The 18,519-nt window shown below is 40.7% G+C and overlaps 1 protein-coding gene across 6 annotated transcripts in view; it reads right to left on the bottom strand.

The window, feature by feature from the left end:
• CSPP1 (centrosome and spindle pole associated protein 1) overlaps positions 1–18,519 on the bottom strand; it is a 120,279-nt gene that overhangs the window by 5,939 nt on the left and 95,821 nt on the right. For all 6 annotated transcript variants that reach the window (XM_036263916.1, XM_036263920.1, XM_036263917.1 and 3 more), the window contains 4 exons: positions 14,620–14,759; positions 11,667–11,807; positions 9,374–9,420; positions 6,802–6,865 (listed from right to left, as the gene is read on the bottom strand). In XM_036263916.1, the coding sequence (XP_036119809.1) occupies positions 6,802–6,865; positions 9,374–9,420; positions 11,667–11,807; positions 14,620–14,759 (392 nt within the window). The remainder of the gene's footprint in view (positions 1–6,801; positions 6,866–9,373; positions 9,421–11,666; positions 11,808–14,619; positions 14,760–18,519) is intronic.

Here is an 18,519-nt window from a genome sequence, read left to right as displayed (position 1 = left end):
TGCCCATCTTTTAATTGAGTTATTCTTATCCTTACTGATGAGTTTTAAGAGTGCTTTGGATATTTTGGATAGTTCTGTATCAGATGTGTCTTTTCCAAATATTTTTTCCCAGTCTGTGGTTTGTCTTTTCCTTTTCTTGACATTGTCTTTTACAGAACATTAATTTTGAATGAGGTATAGTTATCAACTATTTCTTTTAAGGATTGTACTATTGTTATACAGTGATACCTCGGTTCTCGAACGCCTTGACTTTCGACCAAATCGGTATTCGACCAGGAGATTCGAGAAACTTTTGTCTCGGAATCCGAACAAATATTTGGAACTCGAACTTCCGAGATGAGCCGAGTTGAGCCGAATGGCGTTCATTCGGCCCAGCGCGCCTTGCTTGCGTCATCAGTGTGAGTGCAGAGAGAGAGTCACGCTTTGTGGAGAGAGTCACGCTCTACACTGAATTTAACCCTTAGACATACTGTACACTTTTATTTCTTGTTGAGACTTATGTTTTTCTACATATTATATACAAATTAGGCCAGTAAATAGGCATTTTCTGGGGCTTGGAACGAATTAATCCAGTTTCCATTATTTCCTATTGGGTTTCATTGCTTCGGTTCTCGAACAATTTGGTTCTCGACCGTCCTCCTGGAACGAATTATGTTCGAGAACCGAGGTATCACTGTATCTAAAAACTCAAGATTCTTATAGGTTTTTCTCCTATGTTGTCTTCTACGAGTTTTTAGTTTTGCATTTACGTCAAAGGTCCATTTTAGTTGATTTTTTGTGAAGGGTGTTAGGTCTGCATTTATATAGCTTTGATATGCAGGTGCCCAGTTCTAGCACCACTTGTTGCCAAGACACCCTTTCCTCAGTTACACTGCCTCTGCCCCTTCGTCAAGGATCAGTGCACTCTACTTGTAGGGGTCTGTTTCTGGACACTCAGTTCTGATCCACTCATCTATTCATCTATTATTTTGCCAGTACCACACTGTCTTTTTTTTTTTTTTTTATCCTCACCCGAGGACATTTTTTCTCTTTTTTTGTTCACATAGAGTGGGAAGGAGAGAGAGGAAGAGAGAGCGAGAGAAAAAACATCAGTGTGAAAGGGATACATCGAGTGGTTGTCACCTGCACAACCCAACCAGGGCCAGGGACAAACTGCAACTGAGGTACGTGCCCTTAGCGGGAACCGAACCCAAGTCTCTCTGGACCACAGGCCGACGCTCTAACCGCTGAGCAAAACCGGCCAGGGCAGTACCACACTGTCTTGACTACTCTAACTTTATAGTAAGTCCTGAAATCAGGTAGTGTTAGTCTCCCAGTTCTGTCCTTCTTCGATATTGTACTGGCACCCTGGCCAGTGTGGCTTAGTAATTAGAGTATGGGCCTATGCACCACAGGGTCACAGGTTCAATCTCCAGCCCCAGTCCGAGTGTGGGAGGCAACCAACTGATGTCTCTCTCTCTCCCTCCCTTCCACTCTCTAAAAGTCAGTGGAAAAAAACACTCAGGTGAGGGTTAACAACGACAAAAAAATTGTATTGGCTCTTTTTCCTTTCCATATAAACTTTAGAGGCAGTTATCCACAAAATAACTTACTGAGATTGCATTAAATCTATAGATCAAGTTGGGAAGAACTGACATATAGATAATATCAAGTCTCCCAATCCATGACCATGGAATATCCTTCCATTTATTTAGTTATTTCTTTCAAGAGGGTTTGTAGTTGTCTTCATATTAATCTTTTTGGGGGGATAAAATTTATATTCAGTATTTCTTTTTTAGGGAGTGCTAATGTAAATGATAGTCTGGGTTGTTTGGTTTTTATTTTTTAATGAGGTGTAGCCTTGGTTAATAACACATATAACCTTCAGGTGTATAACATAATTAAGAAACCTGCATACTCTACTGCATGCTCATTACCAAAAGTCTAGTTTCTTCCATTACTATATATTTGACCTGCTTTACACATTTCACCCTCCCCTACCCCGTTCCCCTATGGTAACCACCATTCAGTTGTCTGTATCTGTGAGGTTAGTTTTTCTTTTGTTAGTTCATATGTTACTTTTTGTTTTCTATTTCACATGAGTGAAATCATATGAAATTTGTTCCTTTCCCTCTTAGTTCACTTAAGATAATCCCTCAAGATTCCATCCATGTTGTTCCAAATAGCAACACTTCATCTTTTTTTTTATAGCTCAGTAGTATTCCACTGTGTTTATGCTATATATATATCACCTTTATCCACTCATCCATCAGTAGACATTAAAATTATTTCCACATGTTGTCGATCATAAATAATGCTGCAGTTAACATGGGAATACATTTATCTTTTTTGGTACTTCCTTATCTGAAGTATCATTTTCAAATAACTTCCCCTATTCAGTTGGTTGCCTTTTTGTTTTGTTGATGGTTTCCTTTGCTGTACAGAAATTTTTGGTTTGCTGCAGTCCCACTTGTTTTTGCTTTTGTTTCTCTTGCCTTTAGAATCAAATTCCCCAAAACACCACAAAGAAAAATATCTAGAAGCTTAGTAGTACCTGTGTTTTCTTCTGTGCAGTTTACTGTTTCAAGTCTTACGTTGAAGTTTTAATCTATTTTGAGTTAATATTTGTGTATAGTGTAAGACAGTGGTCCAGCTTCATTCTTTTGCATGTAGCTTTCCAGTTTTCCCAACAGCATTTATTTAGGAGACTTTCCTTTCTCCATTGTATATTCTTGGCTCCTTTGCCATAATTTAGTTACCCACATATGTGTAGGTTTATTCCTGGGCTCTAAATTCTGTTCCATTGCTCTGTGTCTTTTTCTGCCAATAACATACTGTTTTGATTACTGTAGCTTTGTATTATTACTTGAAATCAAAGAGTGTGATATCTCTTGCTTTGGCTATTTGATGTCTTTTGTGGTTCTACACAAATATTATTTGTTCTATTTCTGTGAATAAGGCCACTAGGATTTTAATAGGGATGGCACTGACTCTGTAGATTGCTTTAGGTAATATGGACATTTTAATAATTGTAAATGGAATTTTCATCTCTCTGATAGTTCACTGTCTGTATATATAAACAGCACAAACTTTCATATATTGATTTTTCTGTCCTGCAATTTATTTAGTTGAATTTTAGTTTCATACCACTGTGGCTGAAGGAATGCTTGGTATGATCTCAGTCATCCATTTACTGAGACTCATTCTGCATCTCAACATATGGTCTATTCTTGAGAATGTTTCATGTGTACTTGAAGAAATGTGTATTATGTTGCTTTTGTATGAAAAGTTTTATAAATATCATTCAGTAAGTTGATAGAGGTCTCTCTTTTGTATTCAGTAAACAGTGCTATAGTAAATTTTTGTTTTCTCTTATGTGCTCTCCTTGCACCTCTAGGGTAGCGACCAGGGGGGGTGGGCATTGCTTTGATAGTGGCAGTCACCACCAGGATGCCAGAATCTCCACCATGGCAGGGGGATGTGGCTGGTGTCTGAGAGCCAGGTTCACAAGCCCAATGCACTGTTACCTGGTTCCCTCTGGCAAGCTGGCACCGCTGTGTTGTAATCAGGAGGCTATAGATCTCCACTGCTGCCAGGCTCTGCCACAACCAGGGACGAAAGCAGGATACTCAGGCACTAATGCTGCTTCTGCCCCTCTTGCCCTCTCCAGACCATAGTGTTGATCCACACCTCACCTCCTCCACCCTACCATGGTAGCTGGGCCACCACCTGTGAGCACCATCCCTGTCCTTCCCCCACCTGCCTCCACTACACGTTGCAAGGTGCCCACTTGCAGATAGTCCTGTGTGGAATCTCTCTGGCGTGCTGATGTGCAGAGGAACCTTTGTTGGATTATAGGTGTCTGACTAGTTGTACATTTAAGGGCAGATACAAAGAGCTCTTCTCACTCCACCATGAGTCTGATGTCATTCCTTGATATTGTGTTCTAAGTGTCAAAGTTCATTTGTTCATTGCTAGTATATGGGAAAGAGACTGATTTTTGTGTATCAACCTGGTATACTGCAACCTCGTGCTTCTAAGTACCTGGGTATTTTTGTTTTTCTGATTGTTACTGTTGATTCAGATTTTCTACAATCATGTCATCTGTGCACAACAACAGTATTATTTCTCCCCTTCCAAACCCACATACCTTTTATTTCCCTTTTTTGCCTATTGCATTAGCTAGAACTTCCATAATGATGTTGAGAAAGGTATGAGGTGACAGCTTTGCCTTATTTCTGATCTTAGCAGGAAAATTTCTAGTTTCTCATCATTAAATGTTATCTGTAGCTCTCTCTCCTACTATATATGAAGATAAATATGTTAACTGTAGGCTTTATGTAGATATTCTCTATCAAGTTGAGAAAGTTCCTTTTTCTTAGTTTGCTGAGTGTTATAATGCATAAATTGTGTTCAGTGCCTTTCTGCATCTACTGAAAATGATCATGTGATTTTTCTTTTTTAGACTGTTGATGCAATAAATTATATTTAGATGAATTATATTACTTGAATATAAACCAACTTTGTAAACCTGGTATACATCATACTTGGATGTGGTGTATAATTTGTTTTATACATTATTGGATTCACATTTTTGCATTTATCTTCAGATACGAGTGGGAGGGAGGGACACAGTGATTGGCTGCCACCCACACGACCCCAACTGGGGCCAGGAGCAAACTGCAACTGGAGTATGTGCCCTTAGTGGGAACCGAACCTGGGTCTCTCCGGTCTGTGGGCCGACATTCTTTAGATTTGTCTTGTCTGGGAAACTTTCTCCTTTGATTCTAAATAGACTTGCTGGGCAGAGTAATCTTGGTCATAGGTCTGTGCTTCTCAACACTGAGTATTTCATGCCAATTCCTCTGTTGAGAAGTCAGCTGACAGTCTATGGGAGCTCCCTTGTAGGTAATTAATGGTCTTTCTCTTGCTGCTTTTAAGATTCTCTTTTACACCTTTTCATTATGATGTGTCTCGGTGTGGACTGTTTTGGGTTCCCCTTGTTTGGGACTCTCTGGACATAATGTCCGTAATTCCTTGGTTAGGGAAGTTTTCAATCTTTGCCCTCTCCTTCTGTTGCCCCATGACACAAATGTTGGCCTGCTTGATATCATCCCAGAACTATTTTTTAAACTATCCTATTTTTTCTTTTTGCTGTTCCGTTTTCCACTACCTTGTCTGCAGATTAGGGATTTAATCCTCTGCTTTATCTAATTCTGCTGTTTATTCCCTCTAATATAGTCTTCATTTCAGTTCCTATATTCTTCATTTCTGACAGGTTTTTTTTTTTGTTGTTTTTTTTTAATGGTTTTATCTCTTTGCTGAGGTTCTCACTGAGTTAATCTATTCTTCCCCTAAGTTCCCTGAGACTCATTACCAGTGTTTAGAGCTCTGTTCTGGTAGTAGATTGCTTGTCTCCATTTTGTTTAGTTCTTTTTCTGAAGTGTTGTCCTGCTGTTTCATTTGAAACATGTTTCAACACAGGGAGTCCGCCAGATGTTTCTATGTATTAGGTAGAATGGCTATGCCTCCCTGTTTACCGAGCTGGGTATTCCAAGGGTTTCCCTTGTGTGTACCCTCCTGTTGTAGTTGTTTTGATTGCTGTTGGTATGTTAGTGTATGGGACTGACTACAGTGGACAAGCTGTTGTGCAGGGCTCTGGTGCCAGCCAAGTCTGCCCTTCACGTATGTCACTTGTGGAGCTGGTTGGGTGGTACTTTCGCATGGTCTAAAGGTACACTGGGTTTGTGGGTTCTGGAGCCCTAAAACGGCTCTGCTGCAAGCCATGTTCAGCCACTGTTTGTTCCTGGCTTGGGGCCATCTGGTGGGAGCTACCAAATGATCTGCTGTAAGGTGCTACTTGTGCTTGGGAGAGGCTATGCCATAAATCAAGGCTGGCACTAGTACCAGGCTTGGGACCCTTTGTGGGCACCATGATGTGAGCTGAGGCCAGCCACCACTTGTGTTAGGCCTATGGCTGCAGCTTATGCCAAGCGCGGGGCTACCTGACAGTTGTTACAATGCAAGCTGAGACCAGTTACTGCTTGTGTGAGCCTTGGGGGCACATGTACCTATGATATAGGAGAAACGACAGTGTGAGCTGAGACAGGTCGCTTGTGTGGAGCAGCTGTGTTAGAGGCTCCAGCAAGACATGAATCCCTGAGACCTCACCCAACATGCACCAGGGTAGAGTGAGTGGTATTAGCCAGGTTGATGGAGAGCATAGATTGGTGCCTGCCAACAAGGTAGGAAGACTACTCAACAAAGGAACAATGGCGCTTGCCCACACTGCCTTGACCTCTGTCCCTCCAGCCCTCACCCTAAAGCTAGTGAAGTCAGTTCCACCCCATATACCCCTGGCACTTTTCAAGCTTTGAGTCTAGGCCCCTCAAAAGGTACGCCTGGGACCCCAGCAGCCACATATTATGGGGACTCCTCTTCCCAACACCGGTGTCCTGGGCTGGGTCCCCTTGCTCTCAGGAGGACCTCTGCAGCCAAGATGTCCCTCTGGATTTCTTAGTTACCCCTGTATGTGTGAGGCCTCTCCTACCAGTCTTGTCGTGGCTACCGCTTTATATCGTTAGTTCTAGGACTCCTGTCCAGCGAGTCCTCAAGTGGTTTTTGATGTGGAAGGAAGCACGATGACCTACTCCACCATGCTGACCGCAAGCCCTCCCTATGACGTCTAAAGTTCATTATTCTGATTTGGAAAACATTGTAAATCACGTTTGATGATTATTTACTAAGAGTAATTTTGTAAGTATGAAAAACATTTAAAGGAAATATAAATGTTAAATAGTTTAGTAAAATAAATATACTCACCAATAAAAGCACTATCAGATTCCAATAATGAATTTTTCAAAAAATCATCAGGATCATCTCTGGGCTAAAAGAAACAAACATTTGTACTAAGAGGCATAAGTTTCCACACTGTCCCCAAAACAGGAGAGGGGAGGACTCCATTCCAATGCTCAGAAAATACATAGAAAAAAACTTTTATTGAGGGTTGTATTACTGCTGATGAAAATAGAGTATGAATTAATGAACCCAATTAAACATTATAAATCTTTAAACAAATCTGTAGAGTACACAATTTCCTTCATGCTAGGAACTGGAGGTGCAAGGTGAGTAAGACTTCCTGCTCTGGAGCATGCCCTCTGATGACAACCCTGTATGATTCCAGTTACCACAAAGACATAGCACAAATATAGAGGGATATACAATAGGGTATAAAAAAAAAAATGCTAGGGTTGAGCTTGTAACGAGCTCTCAAATTGAGAGGCACCTCCCCCAGATTTCTAGGCTGTGCTGGAACACTCCAGTGAAGAGCTGTCATTTTTTAAGGAAACACATTCCACTGATACATAGCACAGACTATCAGAAAGTTCTGTTTCACTGAATTCAAATATCTTAACACCCACTGATTCTACTTCTGCTTTCTAGCTGAATAATTGTGATGATAATGGCATCTAATATTTACCAAATGGTCTGAACCAGCTGTTCTTAACACTGTACAGATATAGCCCAACCTCTCCTCTGCATCGCAGACCTTCCCATAACTGAACAGAGTGCTGGAGTCCACGTAGGCCCTATCACCCAGTTTCTAGGAAAATGAGGACCAAAATGTGTGAGCTTTTTTTTGTGAAAGCCAAGATAAACTGTTAGCTTATACTGTGTTTCTACACAACAAAATATGGTATTACCATTTCAACCAAAAATCAAAATTTCAGTATCTTTTCACTGAGAAAGGCAATTGTCCCATATAGGAAAACCAACAGACCTACAGAGTATCCAGGAATAGGTGTTACTACATTGTAGGCCACATAGTGTGGGGACAAGGAACTCTCGAGTCCAGCCTGGGTTCAGATCTGGGCTTTACTGCGACTATGGGCTAGCAGTTTCCTCTGTGTAAACAAGGGTAAGCAAGCCTTGATTTGAACTTAAGAGAAATAGATGTCAGTTACCTCACACAGGTACAGTGTGTGCTGTAGTAGCTATTAACAACATTGTCATCACCAATTTAAAACCAAGCACCCACAGCTACTACCTGGGCAGCTATCAACCTAGCAAGGCTTTACTTTGATAACCTGAAAATGAGGATACTACTACCAAGTACCACTACTGTGTGTGAAGATTACGTTTATTTCCAACCCTGATCTTTTCCCCTGAACACTCTCTTATCTGTCTACTTGCAAGCTCCAACTCTCTCTCTAAACTAAGTTCTTTATTTTCTCCCCACTCCTAAGTTTTTTCCCTCCTATTTCTCGACCTCTGTAAATAGCAATTCCCAACCAAAAACCTTGAAGCTCCTCATCCTCTCACACCCCACACATCCGAAGTCAAAACTCCCCCGGACCTCCTTTCAGAGCAAGGCCGACCCCTCCCACTGCTCCAGCCCGGGCTTCGCCACCTGTTTCGCCTGAACCACAGCCGTGGCTTCCTGTCCCCCTCGGTCTATCTCAGTGAATTGCAGTGATCATGGTAAAACATGAAATAAACCACATTGCTCCTTTGCTCAAAAACTTTGGAAGCTTCTCAACCCATTCACCTTGTAAAAGGCAAACCCCGTGAGGCCCTGCAGCCTAGCCCGAGGCTCTCTGCAAATGCGCCCCACTCACCTGACACCTTCCATGACCACTGTACTTCAGATTGTAAACGGTCTTACCCTGGTACTCCCAGAACCCCACAATTTCAGATACTATATATGTTATATATTTGTTTATTGTCTCTCCCTCATACCAGAAAGTAAGCCCTCAGAGGGAGGGAGATTTTTGTTCTTTTCATTCACTCCTGTACTTCCAAAGCCTAGAATGGTATCTGGTCCACAGTAAGTATTCAGTAAATATTTGTTGAGTGAAATGGCTCATCCTTTTCAGTCTTTGCACAGATGGCACCTCCTTGGGATAAGTGTGATCCCCTTAGCTTGCTTGTTTCCTTCCCAGGCCTCCCTATTACACTCATTATGGACCAGGCCCTATTCTAGTGCTATCTCAATTCTTACAATCCTTGAGCATATTTTACTTATTTAATAAAAATTTAATTAAATTATTACATGCCAGGCCTGTCCCTTCATGCGTGCAAATATTAATGAATTTAATCCTTACAGCTACCCTCAGAGACAAGTACTATTATCCCATTTCACAGATTAGGAAGCTGAGTCACAGAAAGATTCGGTAAAATTTTCCTGAAGTCACACAGCTAAAACCTAACTTGAACAAGCTATAGCGTCTTGTTCTTAGCTATTACAATGTACTTTCTCTACTAATACAACTCTAGCTACCCACTGCACTGATGAGACAAGACTGAAAATTCAAAATTGGAACGCTCACTTGCCATAGTCCTAAAAATTTTATCCCCCCAAAACTAACTTGAAAAATAAGAACTGGTCCTTTACCATTCTGTGGTCTCGTTCTTTAGCACTTGGGATGGTATCCAAGTCCACTGTAGAACAAAAACAAAAGGTTAGAAAACATTTAAAAAGTAAAATAAATTTTAGAATATCTTTTGTGACTAGCTCTCTATCGGAAATTACTTTTCAACCATCACATTACAGACTGTTTTTAAGATATTACTTATCAATAAATATAAACCATGTGGTATTTGTCTTTCTCTGCTTGGCTTGTTTCGCTTAGCATAATACTCTCCAGGTCCCTCTATGTTACCTCAAAGGATAAGAGATCTTTGTTTCTTACAGCTGCATAGTACTCCATTGTGTACATGTACCACAGCTTTTGTGTTTTTTCAATCCTCACCCGAGGACATTTTTGCATTTATCTTCAGATAGAGGAGGGAAGAGAGAGAGAAACATAGATGTGAGAGAGACACACTGATTGGTTGCCACTCACACTACCTCAACTGGGGCTGGGGACGAACTGCAACCAAGATACATTCCTTTAGCAGGAACCAAACCCAGGACACTCTGGTCCACGGGCCAATACTCCAACCGCTGAGCCAAACTGGCCAGGGCTGTACCACAGGTTTTTTATCCACTCATAAGCCAATAAGAGAAAGACAAACACCACATGATCTCACTTATTTGTGGAATATAATAAACAAAATAGATCCAGAGACATAGAGAGGAATATGGTTCAGACTGACAAAGCTCAGAAGAGGGGGGTGGGGTGGGGGTGGGGGAATAAACCAAAGAACTTATATGCATGTATGTGTAACCAATGGACATGGACAATAATGCTGAAGGAGAAAAAAATAAAATAAATGTAAACCAGCATTCATTCTAGTTGGATAAAATTCTCCCATTCACATTAATATAAAAAGTAAAATCATTGTGAACTCAGAGCTAATGCCTAAAGAAAATAATGCAGGATTCCTCACCATCGTCCCATAGTTCTACAGTCTGTGCGGAAATTTGCTGAGTGGAGTTCAGCAGGGGCCTTCCTCACTTCAACTGGAGGAAGCTAACCCAATTCTAGGCACCTGGTTCCAGGGAAAAGACGTCTGGATCAGGTATCCCCAAGGTCCCGCTCCAATTTGACCAGCTGCCTCTGTCTCTCCGAATAGTAATTTTCTTTTAGGTACTGGTCTTTGGAAATAAATAGGCTGCCAAAGACAGCCTGTATTCCTTCTTAGTATATTTTAAAGCTGTGTTTGTGGCTGTTTTATAGTCAAACCATATCCTTATGAATTAAGTCATCACAGTGTCTGTCACAGCTGAGGGGTGGTTGCTGTAGGGGATGGGTATCCCTCTGGGAACTACTTTTGGGTCTCCTACAGGAAAATTCCACTAAATTGGATATAAACGTTGAAAAATGTACTTTGTCCTCTCTTCTCCCCTGACAACAGGCCCACTATTTATCACAGAATTCAGGTTATTCTATCAGAGGGTAATCTATTAACCACTGTTTAAAATTCTGCACCAGATGGGTAATGATTAATATAAGGGGAGTCTTTCTGCCAAGTGCTGACCTGCGACATGGGCCTGAAGCGCCATACCTCGTACTCCTGTGATTGTCTCACACGGACGGGAAAGGTTCCACAGGTGTGGAGGCCATACCAGCCTGACAAGGTAACGTCTGAAATTTTCTTAAATATAACTGATAGGACCATCTCCTCCTCTTTTTGTTACCTGACTGCTGCATTTTTATGACTCATTTTCCAGGGCCACTTTCAAAGGCCTGGAGGCTGGCAAAGCTGGTGAAATACATGTGAGGGTCACGCAGTCACCCGCCCGTCAACAGGGACCTCGGAGGCAACAAGCTCCACTCTACCTCCAGGTGCTGGACCAACTACCCCCATCCCCAGCTACGCGCCCAAGGGACCCTAGATGTCTCCCTTGCAGCATTCATCACCCTCACCCTTTTTAGCATCTAACCTCTCCAACAGAGTATAAACTGATGTTTTAGACTTAATGCCTTATCAAAACTTAAAGCAGACACACAGTAGAGACATGCCCTAAAGGGAGGGCACTGATGTATCTGCCCAGCACTCCTCCCTTTGGATCCTAGTTCCTGGTGTCATGTGACCTTGCCTAGGCCCTGCTCATGCATGGATACCTGACCCCAGCCAAGTCAATCAGAGCCTTTTATGGGTCTAAAGGCCAAAAAGGCCTGTGATCATGGAGCTGCCAGTAAAAGGAGCCGGCCTAGGATGAAATCAACACAAAAGATGAGAAAGAAAGCCGTCAATAAAACCTGTTGATCCTACTGGAAACAGTAATGATTATTTCTTACCTTCAGCACCTTCCTGCATTTTCATTCTGTTCAGTCTCTTCTGCTGCGCTCTCAGCAGGGCTTGCTGCTGAATCTCTAAGGTGTAATGATCTCTTGGAGGATCCGGGTACATAAATTTCAGATCCACTCGTGTTTCTGAATCTGGTCCAAAAAATAAGTTATAAAACGTTACTCTAAGTAACATATGAGTAACCTTACTTTCAAAATCAAGGAACAATATAAATAATGGGACATCACCAAAGTCAAAGAACATGAAAATCATAAAACTAAAGAACACAAAATTAATAATAAGTACATGCCTTTCACAAACCTAGCACCATTATAAAGGAGCCCCCAGAACAAGAAACAGCGTATTGATGCATTCCCTTCCCTCCCGTCCCACTCCCTCCAGATGCTCCCCAGAGCAGACAGCAGGGCAACTGTGCAGATACAACCCACAGCTAGTCCTGTGGCTGAAATTCAGGCAGCTGTGAGACAGTGCAATCACAGCCGATCCCTGTAATACACTGGAAAGACAATGTTATTGGTCAGTCAGTATTTTAACCCTTGCAAATATGAAAAAAGCAAGATAAAAACAGACTGGCTAGAACTTTAGGAGGGATGTCATTACTGGAAGAAACAACAGTCTAAGAATTCATGCCACAAATTCAAGAGTATCAATTTATGAGAATGAAAATGTTAAACAATTTTTTAAATCTTGAGGCTAAAAATAGTTCATATACTTTAAAAGCCTTGATAGCTCTGGCTGGTTTGGTTCAGTGGTTAGAGTGTTGACCCACAGACCAAGGGGTCAAGGGTTCGATTCCCTGGCCCTAGCAGGAGGCAACCAATTGATGTGTGTGTGTGTGTATCTCTCTCTCCCTTCTCTCACTCCCACCTAAAAATCAATGGAAAAATATCCTCAGGTGAGAATTCACACACAAAATAAATACTCCCTTTGGGCTACTAAATATACAACTAGGATACAATTTAAAGAAATTATCTTAAGTATGTAAAAAGCTTCATGATCTGAATTGTCAAAATAATAGTGAAAAACGGAAAACACATTGAATATCGGCGAATTAAAAAATGGTTAAGCTCAAAGTTAACAGAAGAGACCCTGGATACACAATCTTGGTCGGATTGGACGCTGACTTCACCAACTTTGGACTCAGTTTTATCTCTAAAAACGAGGTAACAACTAAGTAACACGACAGATGAGAACTAGATATGGTAATATAGGGAAATAAATGGCTTAATTTTATGGTTTAAACCTTTTCGGTCTCAATACCTCTTTATACTTTTAAAAAATGAGGACCCTAGCCCTGGCCTGTTTGGCTCAGCAGTTAGAGCCTCAGCCAGTGGTCCAGAGAGACCTGGGTTCAGTTCCCGCTAGGGGCATGTACCTCAGTTGCAGTTTGTCACTGGCCCTGTATGGGGTCATGTGGGTGGCAACCAATCAATGTGTCTCTCTCATAACAATGTTTCTTTCTCTCCCTCTCGCTCTATCTGAAGATAAATGTAAAAATGTCCTCAGGTGAGGATAAAAAAATTTAAAAATCTGAGGACCCCAATATCTCTCTCTGTCTCTCACACTCACACACACCATCTTAGAAATTACCACTAAGTTTTTACAACATGGGTATACACAAACTAACATTCTGTTAGCTCCACAACAATGAAGTCATCACATGTAATTCTGGAAAACCTATACACATGAGAGAATAAAAATGAAATAGACAAGTAATATTTCAGTTGTAATAAAAACAGTTTTGACCTCAAAGGTTCCCTGACCAAACTATGAGACCCAATGACTTACACAATGCCTGGAATATAGTAAGCAAGCAATGAATGACAGCATAAAACATAACTATGGTATATGTAATTGATGACACTTGTAGATCTAAGTAAAAAACAAGAGAGAAACTGATTATATCTTTTTATTTTATCTTACTTTTTTCTTTTAATTGGGTTCAGAAAGAAAACTAGAAAACATCTATAAAGTGATTATTCCCCCTTTGATCTTTCTATATTCAAAACTTGCTATAATAGATACTACTTTTAAAAATAAGAAAAAGAAAATTTTACATTCTGGTTATCTGGAATAGGTCATCAGAACACACATCCAACAATGTGCCTCCTCCACTCCAATCCTTACTCTGTTGAATGCTCCCAAAGAAATGTCAGATATAACACACATTTCGGTTTCTCTACACATTTTCAATCCCCAGACCTCTCTGTACCTTGGCCATGCTATTTCCCTAATAAACTTTCTCTCCTCCTACTACTATATCCAAGCTTCTCTACTCTCTTCCTTCAAACATCCTCCATTTCCTCCTGTGTACTCAGGGACCCTGCTCACAATAATCACTCCTGTGTCCAAACCCCTTCCTCCTATAACAGCTCTAAACTTTAGCATCCACTGAACTAAAGGTCCTCCAGCTCTGGACCCTTCTCTCTCTCCCTTCCCAGCCAAGCTTATTCCAAAGACTATTTGATAACTGCTTCCAACACGTTACCTCCTATCCCATAATCCACAGAAAAGATCTAGATGAAACACCAATGGCCTCTGATCCAACAGACACTTTCCAACATTCATCATAGGCAATGCCTTTTCTGATACACTCTCTTCCCTCAGCTCTCTAGATGCCACATGCTTCCGCTTGTCCTCCAATCAGTCTGGCTGTTCCTTCTCAGTCTCTCTACTATGCTCGTCTTGCTCGTCCACCCTCCATTAAACACCCTTCCTCACACCTGCCACATGATCTGATCCACTGCCGGGGCTCGAACACAGTTAGCCGAGGCCTTTCCTTCCGGCTGGTCAGCTGGAGCACTAAGTAGAAGGAAGTATTACTCACTAAAAATATATGAGAAATAAAACTTGATTTTAGAAAAAGGTTACAAACATGTTTAAGGATCCCTGAATATGGTTAGAACACTCTTGCTGTATCTTTAAATACAGCATTCTACTCACCTCTGTCTTTCAGCTCATTAAAGTCTTGAATATTCTGAAAAGTAGCTGGGTCTAAGCCCTTTAGTGACTGTCTTCTAACAGGAGCCTGCAATCGATGTCGAGCCATGTCAAATATATCCATGGGGCTCCTCTCTCTTTTCCTGTAAGTGACAAACTATGTTAAATGTGTGTTTTATGGGAAGAAACATCTGAGTTCACATTTCACTCAAGAAATGTGACATTTGTCGTCAGAGTATATTATAAGCATTTATTCTAATATCTGTTATTACTTCAAGCTCTAGACCCAGAGACGTAGAAGTAGGGTTCAGAATGACAAACTTGGGGGGGGGGACAGATAAACCAAATAACTTATGCATATAAGCATAACCAATGGACACTGACAACAGTGTTGAAGAGGCAGGAGGAAGTATCAATGGGGGACAAAGAAGAAACATCTGTAACAAAAATAAATTAAAAAATGCAAAACATAAATAAAAACGTTAAAAAAGGATTTTTATAAGGTCATTGTTGATTTTTCAAAATGCTCAGATGCAAAGCACTTTATTTTAAGAGTAAAATGATTTAGCTTTACCTTAAAATGTTCATGTAGCAGAAAGGTCAGTCTTTGAGGTTAGAGAAACCAAGATTCAAAGACCTGCTTTGCTACTTATTAGCAGTTTGACCTTGATTTCAGCGCCTGTAAGATGCAGATAATACTTACCCCATCTAATCTTATGAGTATGAAAATTAAGTGAAATTATATACTGTAAAGTATCCAGCATGTATTAGGTACTCAATAAATGTTCCCTTCCCCCAAGCCTAAAATAGACATTATAAAGAAAAAGATGGTACAGTAAAACCTCCATGTAACAGACTATTTGGGCGAGGCAGTGTCGGTTCAAGCCCCAAGTCCGTTATGTAATTAACTAGGTTTTCTGAATGTGTTATGTTAAAAAATTGACAAATTAGTTAATTTACCTGTTTTTATTTGTGTAGACATGTTTGTGTAATTAAAATTATGTATAAGAATTTTAATTTCACAAAGTTAAATTGAGGTCTGCAAAATTGAGGGTTTACTGTATTAATATGCTGCCCACTATAATGGATTATTATCCATAGTCCACAACACAAATTTTACAATAGGCTTTCGGGAAACTTTATACCTAATCAGTTAATTCCCTATTCCTAGGGAACTGATATAATAGGCAGGTAGCTCAGTAAGGGAGTTTTCTGCGAGGGCTTTCCAGGAGTGACATTAAGAGAGAACAGGGATGGGGATGGTACTATAGACCTGAAAATAAAATAAAACCAAATACTTCCTGCTGCTTCCCTCAGCACTAGGTAGGCCCCCCTCTAGTTTTGAAAATGTGGCTCTAAGCTACAGCTATAAGACAGTTGGCCAGACTCCTGCCTTCATTTCTTGATTCACTATATTGTTCCTGGGCATCTAAACGGGAAAAGTGGGATCCCAACAGGCAATGCCCCTGCTCTCCTGGAGTTTCCTTTCAGGGGATGGACTCACCAGGGCCACAAAACTACCTGGTCAAGACTGACACAGACCTCTAATAGTGAACTACCTTAGGGTGATAGGAACTGCAATGGAGGTTCATTAAAATGTAAAAAGAATACTAAACAGGCTTCTAGAAGGCCATTAATACACAGAAGTCCTATCTAGTTTCATTAATGCTAATAGTTAAATAGGCTGCCAAACTAGAAATAGGAAGGTTATTAGAACTGTGCATGTGAGCTGGCTCATGTTTGTATTGTGCCTGGCACATAGTAGAAGCTCAATAATAGCGAATTAATAAGTTTCATTTTGTGAAACTACTATAAAATTGGAATAAAGAACCAACCCTGAGGTGTCTCTGATCAAAATACATACTTAAAATTATACCAAAGTAAATGTATTTAACCAATTCTTGCTAAATGATTGTAATTCTAACATATCTAACAAGTTAGAATGCAGAATTTCCAAGGTACTTTCAAATACATACATTTAATTCTTCACTAGAATCTCATGGTGTAGAAATCACAATGTATGATTTGCAAATCAGAGAACTGAAAAGCTGTCTGGTTTCTTTTTCTTAAACCATATTGTTTCACCAAAAGAAAGCAGAGCCTTCAATTCATGAATTAAAATAAATAAAATGTCAACCAACCACTGACTGAATCACATATGCTTGTTTAGAATATAGAAAACAAGAGTTAAAGCATTTGTAATATAAAAGTAAATATAAAAAACTATACTGACCTCTCAATTACTTAGTAGTAGTGAAAATTGCCACCTTAGCTTAACATTTCATTATCTAGCCAGGCTAGATCTTGAAATTTCTTCCCCTTGTTTACTTTTTTGGTTGGAAAATGCCAACAAAAATCTAAGCAAAGCATAATTAGGCATAATTAATGCTACATTAAAATCCTACCACATAGGAGATTGGAGTCAAAGGCATCAGTATGAACTCATATACAAACTGATAGACACAGGGACAATTATAGATATGCTTATGACTTAGTTTATGTGCATGTATTATCCAGCTCTGTCCAGGGCCTAGAAGCAATGACAGACACCCAGCAGCAACAAGCACACCCAGCATCCAGAGCTTGGTATCTAAATACCATTCCCCAAGAAGAACCAGGGCCCTTTGGAGAAATGGTTGATTCTAGGGTTGGAGCAAGAGAAACACAAGATGATCTTTTTTTTTATTTTTTATTTTTTTTATTTTTATCCTCACCCGAGGACATTTTTCCAATTTTTGTACAGATAGAGTGAGAGGGAGAGAGAGAGAGAGAAACATTGACGTGAAAGGGACACATCGAGTGGCTGCCACCCGCACGACCAACCAGGGCCGGGGACAAACTGCAACCGAAGTACGTGCCCTTAGCGGGAACCGAACCCGGGTCTCTTCGGACCGCAGGCCGACGCTCTAACCGCTGAGCCAAACCGGCCAGGGCCACAAGATGATCTTAACACAAGGTGATCTTCAAACATCTTGTAGTACCAGAAAGTGAAGAAATGCTCAAAAAAACAAAAGGATGGGGACATATCAAAGGGACCCAGGAGCCACCGTGAAAGAGTCCCAATGGCCAAAGCTGCAACAGTCAGAGCAACAACATAGATAATGTAGTACTGAATTATAACCAAAGCACAAAAATATACCTGAGACAACAGTGATGTGAATAAATGACTGAATAGATTAACATAGAAGGAAGAAGAAACAAATCTTACAGAGGAATTCTAAATAGTATTCTAGGTAAGATAACACCTTCATGGAGATTAGTCCCACCCCCTCCCCACTCTTAATGATTCGTGTCTGAAAAAACAGGAACTGTAACCAAACAAGGAGGGTTCCCATTCCAGGGATGTCACATGTATGCTGTGTACCCCCCGATATGATGTGATGAGAGGGGCACTCTGCACTATTCTTTCCAAAAACCCTTAACTCCAGTCTTATCATGAGAAAATGTCAGAGAAACCCAGATTGGCAGTCACTGTTCAAGCCACCTGGCCAGTCCTGCTCTAAACTGTCACCAGTCATGAAAAACAAGACTGAGAAACAGAGCAAAGGACACTAGGAGACATGACAACTTAATGCAGCATGGTCCCTGGATTGACTGGATCCTGAAACAGAAAGAGGACATTAACAGAAAAACTAGAGAAATCGAAAAGATCTGAAATTTAGTTAGTCGTAACATTCCAGTATCAGGTTCTTAGTTGTGATGCATGTGCTCTGGTCACGCAAGATGACAAACTGGATGAGGGGCACATGGAAACTGCACTGTTTACAAGTTTCTATAATCTAAAACTATGCCAAAATAGACTTTTTTTTTTCCTTTAAAATAATCACCCAAACGGGCCGACGTGGTTCAGTGGTTAAAGTGCTGGCCCATGCACCAAGGGTCACGGGTTCAAGTCCCAGTCAA

This window comes from Molossus molossus, unplaced genomic scaffold (assembly GCF_014108415.1).
Source record: "Molossus molossus isolate mMolMol1 unplaced genomic scaffold, mMolMol1.p scaffold_m16_p_16, whole genome shotgun sequence".
Lineage (NCBI taxonomy): Eukaryota > Metazoa > Chordata > Mammalia > Chiroptera > Molossidae > Molossus > Molossus molossus.
The sequence above is the reverse complement of the archived record's forward strand: the minus strand, read 5'-3'. Positions and strand labels throughout refer to the sequence as shown.